General features: G+C 48.6%; 1 protein-coding gene across 15 annotated transcripts in view; it reads left to right on the top strand.

Moving 5' to 3' along the window:
* ARHGAP23 (Rho GTPase activating protein 23) overlaps positions 1-3,813 on the top strand; it is a 95,618-nt gene extending 91,805 nt beyond the window's left edge. For all 15 annotated transcript variants that reach the window (XM_065531443.2, XM_074019441.1, XM_045374900.3 and 12 more), the window contains one exon: positions 1,363-3,813. In XM_065531443.2, coding sequence (XP_065387515.1) covers positions 1,363-2,391 — 1,029 coding nt within the window. In that variant the 3' untranslated portion in view covers positions 2,392-3,813. The remainder of the gene's footprint in view (positions 1-1,362) is intronic.
* Positions 3,814-16,124: the final 12,311 nt, after the last annotated feature.

Here is a 16,124-nt window from a genome sequence, read left to right on the forward strand (position 1 = left end):
AACCCTATTAGGAGGGGCAGGAGGGCCCAAGAGAGGGCAGAATGAGGGCCTGCTGGAGGAGGAGGAGGAGGGGGAGGAGGAGGAGGAGTTGTTGTTGGCTTTGGGAGCCATTTCAGAAGAATCCAGGACTTGGCTGTGGGTGGAGGGGAGAGGGAGGGGTCAAAAGACCGCCCTAAGGTGAGGAATGTGAATGGAGGCAGTTTGGGGCGGGGGTAGGTAGGATGCTGTGGTTCCAGATAGGTGAGTTTTAAGAGCCTACAGACACCAGGTAGAAGTGGATTCTCAATGGGAGGAAGAGTTCCGGAGCTCAAGAGAGTGTTGTGTTGGACAGGGAGGTCTGGATAGCAGTGCTACTTGGGAATGGTATTTTCTAGGGAACACAAACAGAGAAGGCAAAGGTGCCAAGAACAGAGTCCTGGGAACACTGAGTCTTAGTGGGAAGCGGTGGGCAAGAAGAGCCTCCCAAGAGGCAGAGGAGAGGCCAGAAGGGCGGATGAAAACCAGCTTCCAGAAGGCCATGGCCGGCAGCATGGACCCTCCTGGGAAAGTGTGAAAGGCCAAGACCCCAAAACACCACAGGGTGTAGCAGTGAGGGCTGGTTCAGGTGAGAACAGCGGCATGAAGTTGCCCAACTTAGGGTTGGAAATCAGTTTGAGGGCGGCTCCAATCTAAACCATGACACCATACGCGATCTTTCAGCCACTTGCAGGGGCAGAGCTGGCGGCGGGATTGACCTGGGATTGGGGATTGGCGGGGTGGGGGGAGCGGGTGGGGTCCGGCGGAAAAGGGAGCACGTGAACTTGGGCGGGTTACCCTGGAGAGGCCTGTAGATGCTGGTCAGGTGGGAAGGCAGGTTTCCAGGTGGCGGCAGGTGGAGAGGTGGGGGACTTGCGGTCAGAGAGCGCCCCTGCCGGGGATCTGGGGACCAGCATGCAGGAAGCTCTGGTGATGACACCCCAGGAGCGTGTGTGAAACGGACTCAGGCTGCCAAGCTTTATTCACTGTGGAGAGACCATCATCACCAGAGCCAAGTCTAAAGGATTTAGCCAGGGCTGCATACGGAAAACAGAATGGAAGGGGGCTTTGGCAGACCAGCCCAGCCCACAGGAAAGAGCTGAGAGCCTGGATTTGGGCCAGCGGGAGTGCTGAGCCGGCTGCAGGATGGGGCGCGGGGGTAGTCTCTGGACAGAGGGGGCACGGGGCTGCAGGAGGAGTGTTTTATGATGCAACCGTGGGTGCTGGCCTTGGCTGGGCCCTGTGGCGACTGGGTGCCGTGGCGTGGAGGCCGATAGGGAAAAGAGCGGGGTCGGCAGGGCACCGAGTCCGGGCGCACCCCCGCATCCTGACTTGTCTCCCGCACAGGGTTCGTGGGCCCCCAAGAAGGAGCCGTACGCCCGGGAGATGCTGGCGATCTCCTTCATCTCGGCGGTCAACCGCAAGCGCAAGAAGCGGCGGGAGGCGCGGGGGCTGGGCAGCAGCACCGACGACGACTCGGAGCAGGAGGCGCACAAGCCTGGGGCAGGGGCCACAGCGCCGGGGGCTCAGGAGCGGCCGCAGGGGCCGCTGCCTGGCGCCGTCGCCCCCGAGGCCCCCGGACGCCTCAGCCCCCCGGCGGCGCCGGAGGAGCGGCCGCCCGCGGACACGCGCTCCATTGTTTCGGGCTACTCCACCCTGTCCACCATGGACCGCAGCGTGTGCTCGGGCGCCAGCGGTCGGCGGGCAGGCGCGGGGGACGAGGCGGACGACGAGCGCAGCGAGCTGAGCCACGTGGAGACGGACACTGAGGGCGTGGCGGGCGCGGGGCCTGGGGGACGCTTGACGCGCCGGCCGTCCTTCAGCTCGCACCACCTCATGCCCTGCGACACCCTGGCGCGCCGCCGCCTGGCCCGGGGCCGCCCAGACGGCGAGGGCGCGAGCCGGGGCGGTCCCCGCGTCCCGGAGCCGCCCGGCTCGGCGTCGTCCAGCAGCCAGGAGTCGTTGCGGCCCCCGGCGGCGGCGCTGGCCTCGCGGCCCTCGCGCATGGAGGCGCTGCGGCTGCGGCTTCGCGGCACGGCAGACGACATGCTCGCCGTGCGCCTGCGGCGGCCGCTGTCACCCGAGACCCGGAGGCGCCGGAGCAGCTGGCGCCGCCACACGGTGGTGGTGCAGAGCCCGCTGACCGACCTCAACTTCAACGAGTGGAAGGAGCTGGGCGGAGGGGGACCCCCGGAGCCTGCGGGCGCGCGGGCGCACAGTGACAACAAGGACTCCGGACTCAGCAGCCTGGAATCCACCAAGGCACGGGCCCCGTCGTCCGCGGCCTCGCTGCCGCCCGCGCCCGGGGACCAGGGGGCCCTGCAGAGCCAGCCCTCGCGCCGCTCGGCCGCCTCCCGCCTGCATCAGTGTCTGTGATCCCCACCTCCCGCGCCGGTCGGGCCCCACCCCTCCCCAGAGCCCCTTGGGATCCAGGAGGCTCCTCCAGCCTGCACCTCCCCTTCTGTGGCCCCTGGGTGCACGGTGGGGGTGGAGGGCGCAGCAGGCCGAGTCCCTAGTTGGTGTGCTGGAACTGGCAGGGGGCGGGCAGAGGAGAAGGCTGGAACTGGACTCAGAGTGAATGGAAGAGGGTTCCAGAGGTAATGAGCGGGAGCGGAGAGGGCGTGAGCTGCTGGGGTCTGTGTCCCTGCACACATGCGCCTGATGGGTCCTTCTGAACCTTTCTGTGGCTGCACTTGGGGACCCTTGTGGACCATGGCGTGTGGCTAGGGAACCCCCAAGTTTCAGACTAAAGGAAAGATCCTGGGTGATGCTGGCTTTTTGCTTCTTTCCTCTGCCCTCCCACCTCAGCTTGTAAGTGGGGATGTGTGTTTGTCTGGGGGGAGGAGGTGTAGGATGCGTATGTCCACGGAGGGAGGGGTTTGTGTGTGCGAGTGTGTGCAGTCATTGTCCCAAGGTGTTTCCAGTAGCGACTTCTGTCCCCCTACCCTCACCCTGGTCCCCACTTCGCCCCCCAGGGCTCCCTGCCTTTGGTGCACACAGGATCCTGCCCCACCCCCTTCTCAGAGCTGGAGAAGGGGATTGGGGCCACTCCAAGGAAGCAGGACTGAAACCCTCACCAGGGTTACTCCCCAACATCCTTTTGCCTGAGTCACCCCCTAAGCGCTTTAACCACGGGCAGCTGCCTGTTCCCCAGTTTTGGGGGGTCCAGGGTCCCCCTTTCTGGTACCTCCCTTACCCCTCTTTTTCTTCTTCCATCTGTGCCTGTTCCTTCCACAGCCCAGGCACATAGAAGCCCACCTTCTTCCCCTTAGGAGGGGGATAGTCACCACCCCTGGTGTCTCTGTCACTCACACACTGATTTATGGGGTCTGAGCTGGGCTGTTCCTGCAGGATGGACAGGACCCAGCGCCCTCTTCTCCCCACAGGTTGTAAATAGATTTCCAATCACCAGGCCAGCCCCCACACACCCTCACTCATTCCAGGGAAGCCCAGGTAGGTGGTGAACCCGCTGCCACGTCTATCAGTCCTCTTGTTTTATGCAAAGATTTACTGTAAAGTAGATTTCTTTCTCTCCCTCCCCCATCCTTTTATTGTAAATATTGTCTCTAAATGTGTAACATATTATAAAGAATTTATAAGGATTTTTAAAGATGTTTTGCTCATTTACAAAAGTGTTGTAACAGTGTTGGACAAAGCCTTCCACCCCACGTCCGCATGGCTCCTTTCACTGTGTCCTTGACACACCTCTCTGGCAACAACTAAAATTTCCTGCTTCTGAAAAGTCCTGTCTTAAAAGTACAGTCTATATCTTGGAAATAAATGGCCTTCCTCAAGGCACCAGTCAGCCGTCTCACTTGTTTTGGAGGGAGAGGGCCAGAGTGGGGCTGGGAGACAGGCGAGGTACCTGGCCCAGGGAAGGAGGGCGATGGGGACTGGACCAAGTGGTGGCAGGGCGGAGGCAAACTTCTTCCTGGTGACCTTTTTGTAAGTGTCCTGGGGGACTGGTCAATGATACAGAGACAGATATGAGTTGGAAGAGTGGGTGGCCCTCATTGCTGTGGGAGGTTTCCAGGCACCTGCTCTCTATTCCTACAGAGCCCAGGCAGCTGCACAGGCATTTTCTCAGGCCTACCTGGAGCTTCACAATGGTTCCAGCAGTCTTGCCCCACAGACAGGAGGCCTGGGCCAGCTGTCCTAGGCACTCCAGGCTCAGATGATATTGCAAAAGGACAGAATGGGTTTTGCCCATTGTCCCCCTTTTTTTTTGAGACGGAGTCTTGCTCTGTTGCCCAGGCTGGAGTGCAGTGGCCCGATCTCGGCTCACTGCAAGCTCCGCCTCCCAGGTTCACGCCATTCTCCTGCCTCAGCCTCCCGAGCAGCTGGGACTACAGGCGTCTGCCACCACACCGGCTAATTTTTTGTATTTTTAGTAGAGATGGGGTTTCACCGTGTTAGCCAAGATGGTCTCAATCTCCTGACCTCGTGATCCGCCCACCTCGGCCTCCCAGAGTGCTGGGATTACAGGCTTGAGCCACCGCACCCAGCCCCATTGTCCTCTTAACATGTGTAAGCTTACAACATGGGTTGGGCGTCCTTCTGTGCGGGCGGTGGCTTTGTAGTCGCCCCAGCCAGTTTACAGGCTGCCTCTGCTAAGCCTTGCAGCCTTCTGTAGGAAGGCCAGGTGACAGTCGTTAAAGGGAATCTAGGGAGGTTTGGGGTGGTGGCTCACGCCTGTAATCCCAGCACTTTGGGATGCCAAGGCGGGATCCCAGGAATTCAAGACCAGCCTGGGCAACATAGTATAGTCCCTCCTCCTCCTCTGTTAAATATATATATATATTTAAATCTGTATATATATAAAGATCATCTAGGGAGGAGCTCAGGAGCTGGGAAGAGCTCAGTTGCTCACTGAATCCTATGCCCCACCCTCCAAAGTTGTTTCTGTTGGGCAAATGAGCTTATAGCATTGTAGGCTCTGCACCAGCTGCAAGGGCTTTACACATCTTGTGGTGTTTTTTTTTTTGTTGTTTTTTTTTTTTTTTTTTTTGGAGACGGAGTTTTGCTCTTGTTGCCCAGGCTGGATCTAGGTTCACTGCAACCTCCACCTCCCAGGTTCAAGTGATTCTGGTGCCTCAGCCTCCTGAGTAGCTGGGATTACGGGCATGTGCCACCACACCAGGCCAATTTTGTATTTTTAGTAGAGACAGGATTTCTCCATGTTAGTCAAGTTGGTCTGGAACTCTCGACCTCAGGTGATCCACACGCCTCAGCCTCCCGAAGTGCTGGGATTACAGGCACGAGCCACCACGCCCGGCCATCACCTCTTAAATCAGTCCTCCAACACTCTTGAGCACACCACCATTGTTTTCTGCATTTTATATATGAGGAAACAGAGGCACGCAGCAGTGACATAACTTGCCAAGCCCAAGGTCACATAGCTAGTATGCTGTGGAACCATGATACGTTTAAGACCAGAGAAAGGACACAGAGATGGGGTAACAAGCCCACTGAGCCGCCTTCTCCAGACTGTAGTAGACTTTGAGAGAGAATGGATGAAAACCCTGTGCTCTCCTTCAAAAATAAAGTAGGAATAGGTCTGGCACAGTGGCTCATGCCTGTAATCCCAGCACTTTGGTAGGCTGAGGCAGGGAGCTCCTGAGGCTAGAAGGTCGAGACCAACCTGGCCAGCATGGTGGAATCCCTTCTCTATTAAAAATACAAAAATTAGCTGGGTGTGGTGGCACATGCCTGTAATCCCAGCTACTTGGGAAAGCTACTCGGGAGGCTGAGGCAGGAGAATCGCTTTAACCTCGTAGGTGAAGGTTGCAGTGAGCTGAGATTGTGCCACTGCACTCCAGCCTGGGTGATAGAGTGAGATTTTTGTCTTAATAAAATAAATAAATAAATAAATAAATAAGAGGAATGAAGATATCTCTAGATTTATTTTTATTATTTTATTTATTTATTGTTGAGACAGGGTCTTGCTCCATTGTCCAGGCTGGAGTGAAGTGGTGTGATCACAGGTCACTGCAGCCTCGACCTCCTGGGCACAAGTGAGCCTCCTGCCTCAGCCTCCTGTGTAGCTGGGACCACTGGCATATGCTACCACATTCGGCTATTTTTTTTTTTTTAGTAGAGATCTTGTTATGTTGCCTAGGCTGGTCTTGAACTCCTAGGTTCAAGCAATCCTCCTGTCTTGGTCTCCCAAAGTGCTGGGATTACAGGTGTGAATCACTGTGACTGGCCTATTTATTTATTTGAGACAGGGTCTCGCTCTGTCACCCAGGCTGGAGTGCAGTGGCGATTGAAGTTCACTGTAGCCTGGACCTTGTGGGCTCCAGCAATTCTCCCACCTCAGCCTCCCAAGTCGCTGGAATTGCAGGTGCGTGCCACCATACCCAGCTAATTTTTAAACTTTTGTAGAGACAGGGTCTTCCTATGTTGCCCAAGCTGGTCTCAAACTCTTGGGCAACCCTCCTGCCTCAGGCTCCCAAAGTGCTAGGATTACAGGTGTGAGCTGCCATACCCCCACTGATAGCTCTAGATTTTAAAAAACAGAGAATTTATCACTAGCAGACATATCATGTAAGAAATACTCTAAAGGCAGCCTTCAGATTGAAACGCAAGTACACTAGATGGTAATTTAAGTCCATGCAAATGAATAAAGAACACCGTAAGGATAACCACATAGGCATTATGAAACACAGTATAGGCCGGGCTTGGTGGCTCACACCTGTAATCCCAGCACTTTGGGAGGCCAAGGCAGGTGGACACTTGAGGTCAGGAGTTCAAGACCAGCTTGACTAATACAGTGAAACCCTGTCTCTACTAAAAATACAACATTAGCTGGGTGTGGTGGTGGGCACCTGTAATCCCAGCTACTTGGGAGACTGAGGCAGGAGAATCACTTGAACCTGGGAGGTGGAGGTTGAAGTGAGCTAAGATAGTACCACTGCATTCCAGCCTGGGCGACAAAGCAAGACTCTGTCTCAACAAAAAAAAAAAAAAAGAAAGAAAGAAAGATAGTATAAACATTTTTGTTGTAATTATTTTCCTTTTTGTCTTTAACCCTGTCTTTAAAAGATAACTACATAAAGCAATAATTACAAAACTGTGTTGACATATAAAGGTATAATTTGTATGGCAATAATGGCATGAAGGACTGGAGAGGAATGGAATGGAGCTATATTGGAGCAAAGTTTTTTTTTTTGTTTTGTTTTTTTTTTTTTTAGACGGAGTTTCACTCTTGTCACCCAGGCTGGAGTACAATGGCACGAACCTCCGCCTCCAAGGTTCAAGTGATTCTCCTGCCTCAGCCTCCTGAGTAGCTGGGATTACAGGCACCTGCCACCACGCCCAGCTAATTTTTGTATTTTTAGTAGAGACAGGGTCTAGCCATGTTGGCCAGGCTGGTCTTGAACTCCTGACCTTGGGTGATCCACCTGCCTCAGCCTCCCAAAGTGCTGGAATTACAGGTGTTAGCCACCACGCCTGGCTTAGAGCAAAGTTTTTAAACACTATTAAAATTAGGTTACTATTAAGGTGAACTAGATTGTTGTAAGTTGACATGCTAATTGTAATCCCTAGGGCAACCATTAAAAATAACTCAAAAAATTGTAAAATGAAACAAAACAAAAACAGAATTAAATAGATGATATATTAGAAAATATTGGCCAGCCGTTGTGGCTTATGCCTGTAATCCTAGGACTTTGGGAAGTTGAGGCAGGAGGATCACTTGAGACCAGCCTTGGCAATCTAGCAAGATCCATCTCTATAAAAAATTTTAAAAGTTAGCCGGGCATGGTGGCACATGCCTGTAGTTCCAGCTACTTGGGAGGCTGATGTGGGATGATCCATTGAGCCCAGGAGATGAGACACTGTATCAAAAAAAGGAAAAAATATATTTATTTTACACTCAAGAAGGCAGAATCAGGCTGGGGGCAGTGGCTCATGCCTGTAATCTCAGCACTTTGGGAGGCCGAGGTGGGAAGATCACCAGAGGTCAGGAGTTTGAGACCAGCCTGGCCAACATGGCAAAATTCCGCCTCCACCAAAAATACAAAAATTAACTGGGTGTGGCGGTGTGTGCCTGTAATCCCAGCTACTTGGGAGGCTGAGATGTGTGGATCACCTGATGTCAGGAGTTCAAGACCAGCCTGACCAACATGGTAAAACCCCATCTCTGCTAAAACTACAAAAATTAGCCAGGCGTGGTGGCGTGCACTGTAGTCCCAGCTACTCGGGAGGCTGAGACAGGAGCTCCTAATTGCTTGAACCTGGGATGTAGAGGTTGCAGTGAGCCGAGATTGCGCCACTACATTCGAGCCTAGGCGACAGAAGAAGACTCTGTCTCAAAAAAAAAAAAAAAAAAAAAAAAAAAATTGTTACTAAAGATACAATATCTTTTGTAATGATGAAAGAGCAAGTTTATGAGGAAGATAAAATGATTATAAACATATACACTACTAACAACAGAGCCCAAAATACATGAAGCAAAAACTAATAAAACTGAAGAGAACTGAACTGAATTAGACCATTCAATACAGTAGTTGGAGACCTCAATACCCCACTTTCAATAATGGATGAAACAGTGAGGCAGAAGATCAACAAGGAAGTCGAAGCCTTGAACAACGTTGTAAACCAAGACCTGAAAGACATTGAAACACTCCACACAGCAGCAGGACACACATTCTTCTCAAGTACGCATGATGTACTCTTCAGGATAGACTATATACTAGGCCTTAAAATAAGCCTCAATAAATGGAAAAGGATTGAAATTATATAAAGACTGTTCTCCAACTGCAATGGAATTAAATTAGAAAATGACGACCGAGGAAATTAACAAATATGTAGTTTTTCTTTTCCCGAGGCAGGTCTTGCTCTGTCCCCCAGGCTGGAGTGCAGTGGTGTGATCTCAGCTCACTGCAGCCTTTGCCTCCCAGGTTCAAGTGATTCTCCTGCCTCAGCCTCTTGAGTAGCTGGGACTACAGGAGTGTATCACCATACCCGGCTAATTTTTGTATTTTTAATAGAGATGTGGTTTCACCATGTTGGCCAGGCTGGTCTCGAAATCCTGACCTCCAGTGATCTGCCTGCCTTGGCCTCCCAAAGTGCTGGGATTACAGGTGTGAGACACCATGCCTGGCTAGGAATATGTAGAAATTTAAAAACACTCCTAAATAATCAGTGAGTCAAAGATGAAATCACAGGGGAAATTAGAAAATATCTTGAGATGAATGGAAACTAACACACAACATAACATAATTTACAGGATGCAAAAGCAAGTGCTTAGAGAGACATTTATAACTATATCAATATTAGAAAAGAAGAAAGATTTCTAATTAATAACCTAAACTTCCACCTTAAGAAACTAGAAAAAGAAGAGCAAACTAAACCAAAAGCAAGTCAAAGGAAGGAAATAATAAAGATAAGAGTAAACATAAATGAAATAGAAAATAGAAAAAAATAGAGAAAGTCAGTAAAACCAAAAGTTTTTTCTTGTAAAAAATCAACAAATTGACAACTGTTTAGCTAGACTGACCAAGGAAAAAAAAAAAAGAGAAGAGTCAAATTAATACCTCAGGCATGAAAAGGGAGCTATCAATACTTACAAAAAGTAGAGGTGGGCCAGCGGTGGCTCTCGCCTGTAATTCCAGCACTTTGGGAGGGTGAGGTGGGCGGATCATTTGAGGTCAGGAGTTCAAGACCAGCCTGGCCAACATGTGAAACCCCGTCTCTACTAAAAATACAAAAATTAGCCAGGCATGGTGGTGGGCGCCTGTAATCCCACCTACTTAGGAGGCTGAGGCAGGAGAATCGCTTGAACTTGGGAGGCAGAGGTTGCAATGAGCCGGGATGGCCTAACTGCACTCTGCCTAGAAGACAGAGCAAGAGTCCATCTCAAAAAAAAAAAAAAAAAAAAAAGTAAAGGGATAATAAGGGAACACTGTGAACAACTGCTGCACGCCAGCAAGTTAAATAAATAGAAGAAATGAAAAAATTCCTAGAAAGACATAAATTACAAAAACTAACTTAAGAAGGAGAACTCATAAATAATCTGAACAGACTTAGAATGTGGAAAAAGATTTAATTAGTCATTCAAAAACTTTCAACAAAGAAAATTCCAGACCCAGATGGCTTCACTGGTGATTTCTACCAAATATTTAAAGAAAAATTAATACAAATCCCTTACAAACTCTCTAAAAAAAAAAAAAAAAAAGAGGAAGGAACCATGAGGCCAGTATTACCCTGATACCAAAGCTAGAAAAAGGTATCACAAGAAAACTACAGACCAACATCCCTTGTGACTGTAGAAACAAAAGTCCTCCACAAGCTACCAGCGAAACGGTTGGGTGTGATGACTCATACCTGTAATCCCAGCACTTTGGGAGGCCAAGGCAGGCGGATCACTTATGGCCAGGAGTTGGAGACCAGCCTGGCCAACATGGCAAACCCTGTCTCTACTACTAATAAAAATACAAAAATTAGCTGGGTGTGGTGGCGCACACCTGTAATCCCAGCTACTCTGGTGGCTAGGACAGAAGAATTGCCTGAACTCGGGAGGCAGAGGTTGCAATGAGCCAAGATTGCACCATTGCACTCCAGCATGGTAGACAGAGCGAGCCTCTGTCTCAACACGACAACAACAAAAAGACACCAGCAAACCAAATCAAGAAATATATAAAAAGGATTATACACCATGACCAAGTGGGATTTATCTCCCAGGAATACAAGGTTGGTTTAATATTTGAAAATCAATCGATGAAACACACAAAATTGAGAGAATAAAGAATAAAAATTACATGATCATCTCAATAGATGCTGAAAAAGTAAGACAAAATCCAACACTCTTTTATGATTATAAAATTCAACAAACTAGGAATAGAAGGAAACTTCCTCAACCTGATAAACATACCTATGAAAAATCTGTAGCTAGGCCAGGCAGGGTGGCTCATGCCTATAATCCTAGCACTTTGGGAGGTTGAAGTGGGTAGATTGCTTGAGCCCAGGAGTTTGAGATCAGCCTGGGCAACATGGTGAAAGCCCGTCTCTACAAAAATACAAAAACTAGCCAGGCATGGTGGTTCACACCTGTAGTCCCAGCTGCTTGGGAGGCTGAAGTGGGAGGATTGCTTGAGCACAGGAGATCGAGGCTGCAGTGAGCCATGATTGAGCTACTGCACTCCAGTCAGGGTGACAGAGGGAGACCCTGTCTAAAAACAAACAAACAAACAAAAACAAACTACAGCTAATATTGTATTTCATGCTGTTAATTAACAGACTGAGAGTTTTCCCTCTAAGATCAGGAAAGAGACAAGATGTCCACTCTTACCACTTCTATTCAACATTCTATTGGAAGTTTTAGCCCAGGCAATTAGGCAAGAAAAAGAAATAAAAGCCATCCACTTTGGAAAGGAAGATGTAAAACTATCTCTATTTGCAGATGACATGAGATCGTATGTAGAAAATTCTAAGGAATCCACTAAATAGGAAATTCCAAGGGGCCTCAAATAGTGAAAACAAAATTTAAAACAAAGTAGAAGTACTTACATTTCCCAATATCAAAACTTACTACAAAGCTGCAGTAATCTAAACAGTGTGGTACTGGCATAAGACTAGCTATATAGACCTATGGAAAAGAATTAAGAGTCCAGAAATAAACCCAAACATTTATGATCAACTGATAATATATATTTTTTACATCCATGATACACACTGGATGTCAATTTGATTTTTCACAATGTTACCAAGACCATTCAATGGGGCAAATGATAATCTTCTTTAAAAAAATGGTGCTGCTGGCTGGGCGCGGTGGCTCAAGCCTGTAATCCCAGCACTTTGGGAGGCTGAGACGGGTGGATCACGAGGTCAGGAGATCGAGACCATCCTGGCTAACCCGGTGAAACCCCGTCTCTACTAAAAAATACAAAAAAAAAAAAAAAACTAGCCGGGCAAGGTGGCGGGCGCCTGTAGTCCCAGCTGCTCGGGAGGCTGAGGCAGGAGAATGGCGTGAACCCGGGAGGCGGAGCTTGCAGTGAGCTGAGATCCGGCCACTGCACTCCAGCCTGGGCGACAGAGCGAGACTCCGTCTCAAAAAAAAAAAAAAAAAAATGGTGCTGGGACAACTGGATACCACATGTACAGGAATGAAATTGGACTACTACCTCACTCTGTCTACAAAAATTAACTCAAAATAGATCATAGACTTTAACACAAAATCTAAAACTCTTAGAAAAAAACATAAGGCAAATTTTCACGGCCTTGAATGTGACAATGGATTCTTAGATTTGGCACCAAAAGCATGAACAATGGAAGAAAAAAAACAGAAAAATTTAAAACTTCTGTACATCACAGGACATCATCAAGAATGTGAAAAAAGGCCAGGCCGGTGGCTCACACCTATAATCCCAGCACTTTGGAGGGCTGAGGCAGGCAGATCCCTTGAGCCCGGGAGTTCAAGACCAGCCTGGCCAACATGGTGAAACCCCGTCTCTACTGTCTCTACTAAAAATACAAAAATTATCTGGGCATGGTGGCAGGTGCCTGTAATCCCAGCACTTTTGGATGGTGAGTTCAAGACCACCCTGGGCAATACAGCAGGAACCCCCTCTCTACCAAAAATTTTTTTCTCTTTTTTTTTTTTTTCTTTTTTGAGATGGAGTCTTGCTCTGTTGCCAAGGCTGGAAAGTGACATGATCTCGGTTCCTTGCAAACTTCACCTCCTGGGCTAGAGTGATTCTCCTGCCTCAGCCTTCTAAGTACAGGCGCCCACCACCACGCCTGGCTAATTTTTGTATTTTTAGTAGAGACGGGGTTTCACTATGTTGGCCAGGCTGGTCTCAAACTCCTGACCTCAAGCGATCTGCCCACCTCAGCCTCCCAAAGTGCTAGAATTATAGGTGTGAGCCACCATGCCCAGCCAAAAAAAATTTTTTTAATTAGTGAGGTATGGTGGTGTATGCCTGTAGTCCCAGCTACTTGGGAGGCTGAGGTGGGAGGATCTTCTAGCTGCAACACCAAAAGCACAAGCTATAACAGAAAAAAAGTTGGTAGATTGGACTTCATAAAAATTAAAAACTGTGTGTGTCAAAGGATACTATTAGAAAAGTGAAAAGACAATCAACCATTGGATGGAAGAAAAAAGGTGGGTTTTTTTTTGTTTGTTTTTTGTTTTGTTTTGATTTTTCCTGAGACAGGGACTCACTTTATGGCTCCAGTTGGAATGCAGTGATATGATCATGGTTTACTGCAACCTCAACCTCCTGGACTCAAGTGATCCTCCTGAGCTGGGATTATAGGCATGCACCACCACACGCAGTGGAAGAAACATTTACAAATCATATATTTCACAAGGGACTCATATCTAGAATATATAAAGAACAATAGAAATTCAGCAATAAAAAGACAACCCAATTTAAATAAAAAATGAGCAAAGGATCTGAAGACATTTATCCAAAGAAGATATGCCAATAGCTATTAAATACATGAAAAGATTTTCTTTTTTTTTTTTGAGATGGAATCTCACTCTGTCGCCCAGGCTGGAGTGCAGTGGTGCGATCTTGGCTCACTGCAAGCTCCACCTCCTGGGTTCACGCCATTCTCTTGCCTCAGCCTCCCAAGTAGCTGGGACTACAGATGCGTGCCACTACGCCCGGCTAATTTTTTTGTATTTTTAGTAGAGATGGGGTTTCACCATTAGCCAGGATGGTCTCAATCTCCTGACCTCATGATCCGCTTGCCTCAGCCTCCCAAAGTGCCGGGATTACAGACGTGAGCCTCCGCGCCCAGCCAAGATTTTCAACATCAGTAGTCATCAGGGGAATACAAATCAAAACCACAGCGAGCTACCTCTTCATACACATTAGGGTGGCTGGAGTAAAAAGACAGACAATAACAAGTGTTGACAAGAATATGGAGAAATTAGAATGCTTATGACATGGCTGGTGGGGCAGCCACTTTGGAAAACCATTTGGCAGTTCCTCAAAATATTAAACCTAGAGTTACTGTAAAACCCAGCAATTCTATTCCTTAGGATATACTCAAGAGAGCTGAAACATATGTCAACACACACAAAAAAACTTCTACACAAATGTTCATGTACTAACAACCTAAATATCCATCAACTGATGAATAGATAGGTAAAATATGATATATCCATACAAGAAAAAATTATTCAGTCTAGGTGTGGTGACTCACGCCTGTAATCCCAGCACTTTGGAAGGCCGAGGTGGGCGAATCACTTGAGGTCAAAAGTTCAAGAGCAGCCTGACCGATATGGTGACACCCCTTCTCCACTAAAACTAGCCAGGCATGCTGGCACACACCTGTAGTCCCAGCTACTCAGGAGGGTGAGATAGGAGCCTCGCTGGAGCCCGGGAGGCAGAGGTTGCAGTGAGCCGAGATCACGCCATTGCACTCCAGCCTAGGCGACAGAGAGACTCTGTCTCAAAAAAAAAGAAAAAAGAAAAAAGAATGAAATACTGCGGTAGGAGGTGGGACTCGACTCCAGAGTCAACTCTTGGACACTGGACCAAATTGAGAACTAGCTAAAACAAGGATAGAGTGGAAGTAGTTCTCCATAAGACACGTCTACCAGTGCAGCATTTCAGTTTACCATTGCCGCGGCAATAGCCAGAAGTTACCACTCCTTTCCATGGCAATGGCCCAATGACCCAAAAGTTACCAAACTTTTCCTAGAAATTTCTGCATAATCTACCCCTTAATTTGCATACAATTAAAAGTGGGTATAACTATGAGTGCACACCTGCTACTCTGAGCACACTGCCTGTGGGGTAGCCCTGCTCTGCAGGGAACAGCACCTCTGCTGCTGTGCACTGGTGCTTCAATAAAAGCTGCTGTCTAACACCACCGGCTCACCCTTGAATTCTTTCCCGGACAAAACCCACAATCCTCCTCTGCTAAACCCCAATTTGGGGATTTGCCTTCCCTGCATCAGTACTGATACATGCTACAACATAGATGAATTTTGAAAACATTATGCTAGAAAGAAGATTGTCACAAAAGATGACATGATGTATAATTCCATTTGTGGGAAGTATGGGCAATCCATACAGACAGAAAGTAAATTACTAATTCCCTAGGGCTGTGGGTTGGGGTGAGGAGGTAGGTGGCAGAGAGGAGGGTGCAGGAATGGCGAATGACTGTCAAGTGGTCAGGGTTCGGGGAGTTGAAATAATCTAAAGTTAGATTGTGGTGATGGTCACGCATATCTGTGAATATACTAAAAATCACTGAACTGTAGACTTTAAATGGGTGCATTTTGTGGCATGTGAAATAAATCTCAATAAAGCCGTAACAGGCCAAGCATGGTGACTCATGTCTGTAATCCCAGCACTTTGGGAGGTGGAAGTGGGAGGATCACTTGAGCCCAGTAGTTTGAGACCAGCCTGGGCAACATAGTGAGAACTTGGCTTTACAAAAAACTAAAACTGACCAGGCATGGTTGCACATACCTGTAGTCCTAGCTACTCTGGAGGCTGAGGTGGGAGGTCTGCTTGAATCCAGGAGGTCGAGGCTGCAGTGAGCCAAGATAGTATCACTACATTCTAACCCTGGTGACAGAACAAGACCCTGTCTTGAAAAAAATAAATAATTTTTAAAAGCCATAACAGGCCGGTCGTGGTGGGTCATGCCTGTAATCCCAGCACTTTGGGAGGCTGAGGAGGGTGGATCATGTGAGGTTAGGAGTTCAAGACTAGCCTGGCCCACATGGCGAAACCTCTACTAAAAATACAAAAATTAGCTGGGTGTGGTAGTATGTGCCTGTAGTCCCAGCTACTCAAGAGGCTAAGGCAGGAAAATTGCTTGAATCTAGGAGGTGGAGGTTGCAGTGAGCTGAGATTGTGCCACTGCACTCCAGCCTGGGCAACAGAGTGAGAGTCTGTCAAAAAAAAAAAAAAAAAGCCAAACAAACAATAACAAACTGTACTCTAAAACTTGCTCTAGGCCAGACATGCTGGCTCACGCCTATAATCCCAACACTCTGGGAGGCCAAGGCAGGAGGATCACTTGAGTCCAGGAGTTGAAGATAAGCCTTGGCAACTCTGTCTCTACAAAAATTGAAAAATTCGCCAGGGGTTGTGACTTGCACCTGTAGTCCCAGCAACTCAGGAGACTGAGGCCAGAGG

Source organism: Macaca fascicularis, chromosome 16 (genome assembly GCF_037993035.2).
Source record: "Macaca fascicularis isolate 582-1 chromosome 16, T2T-MFA8v1.1".
Lineage (NCBI taxonomy): Eukaryota > Metazoa > Chordata > Mammalia > Primates > Cercopithecidae > Macaca > Macaca fascicularis.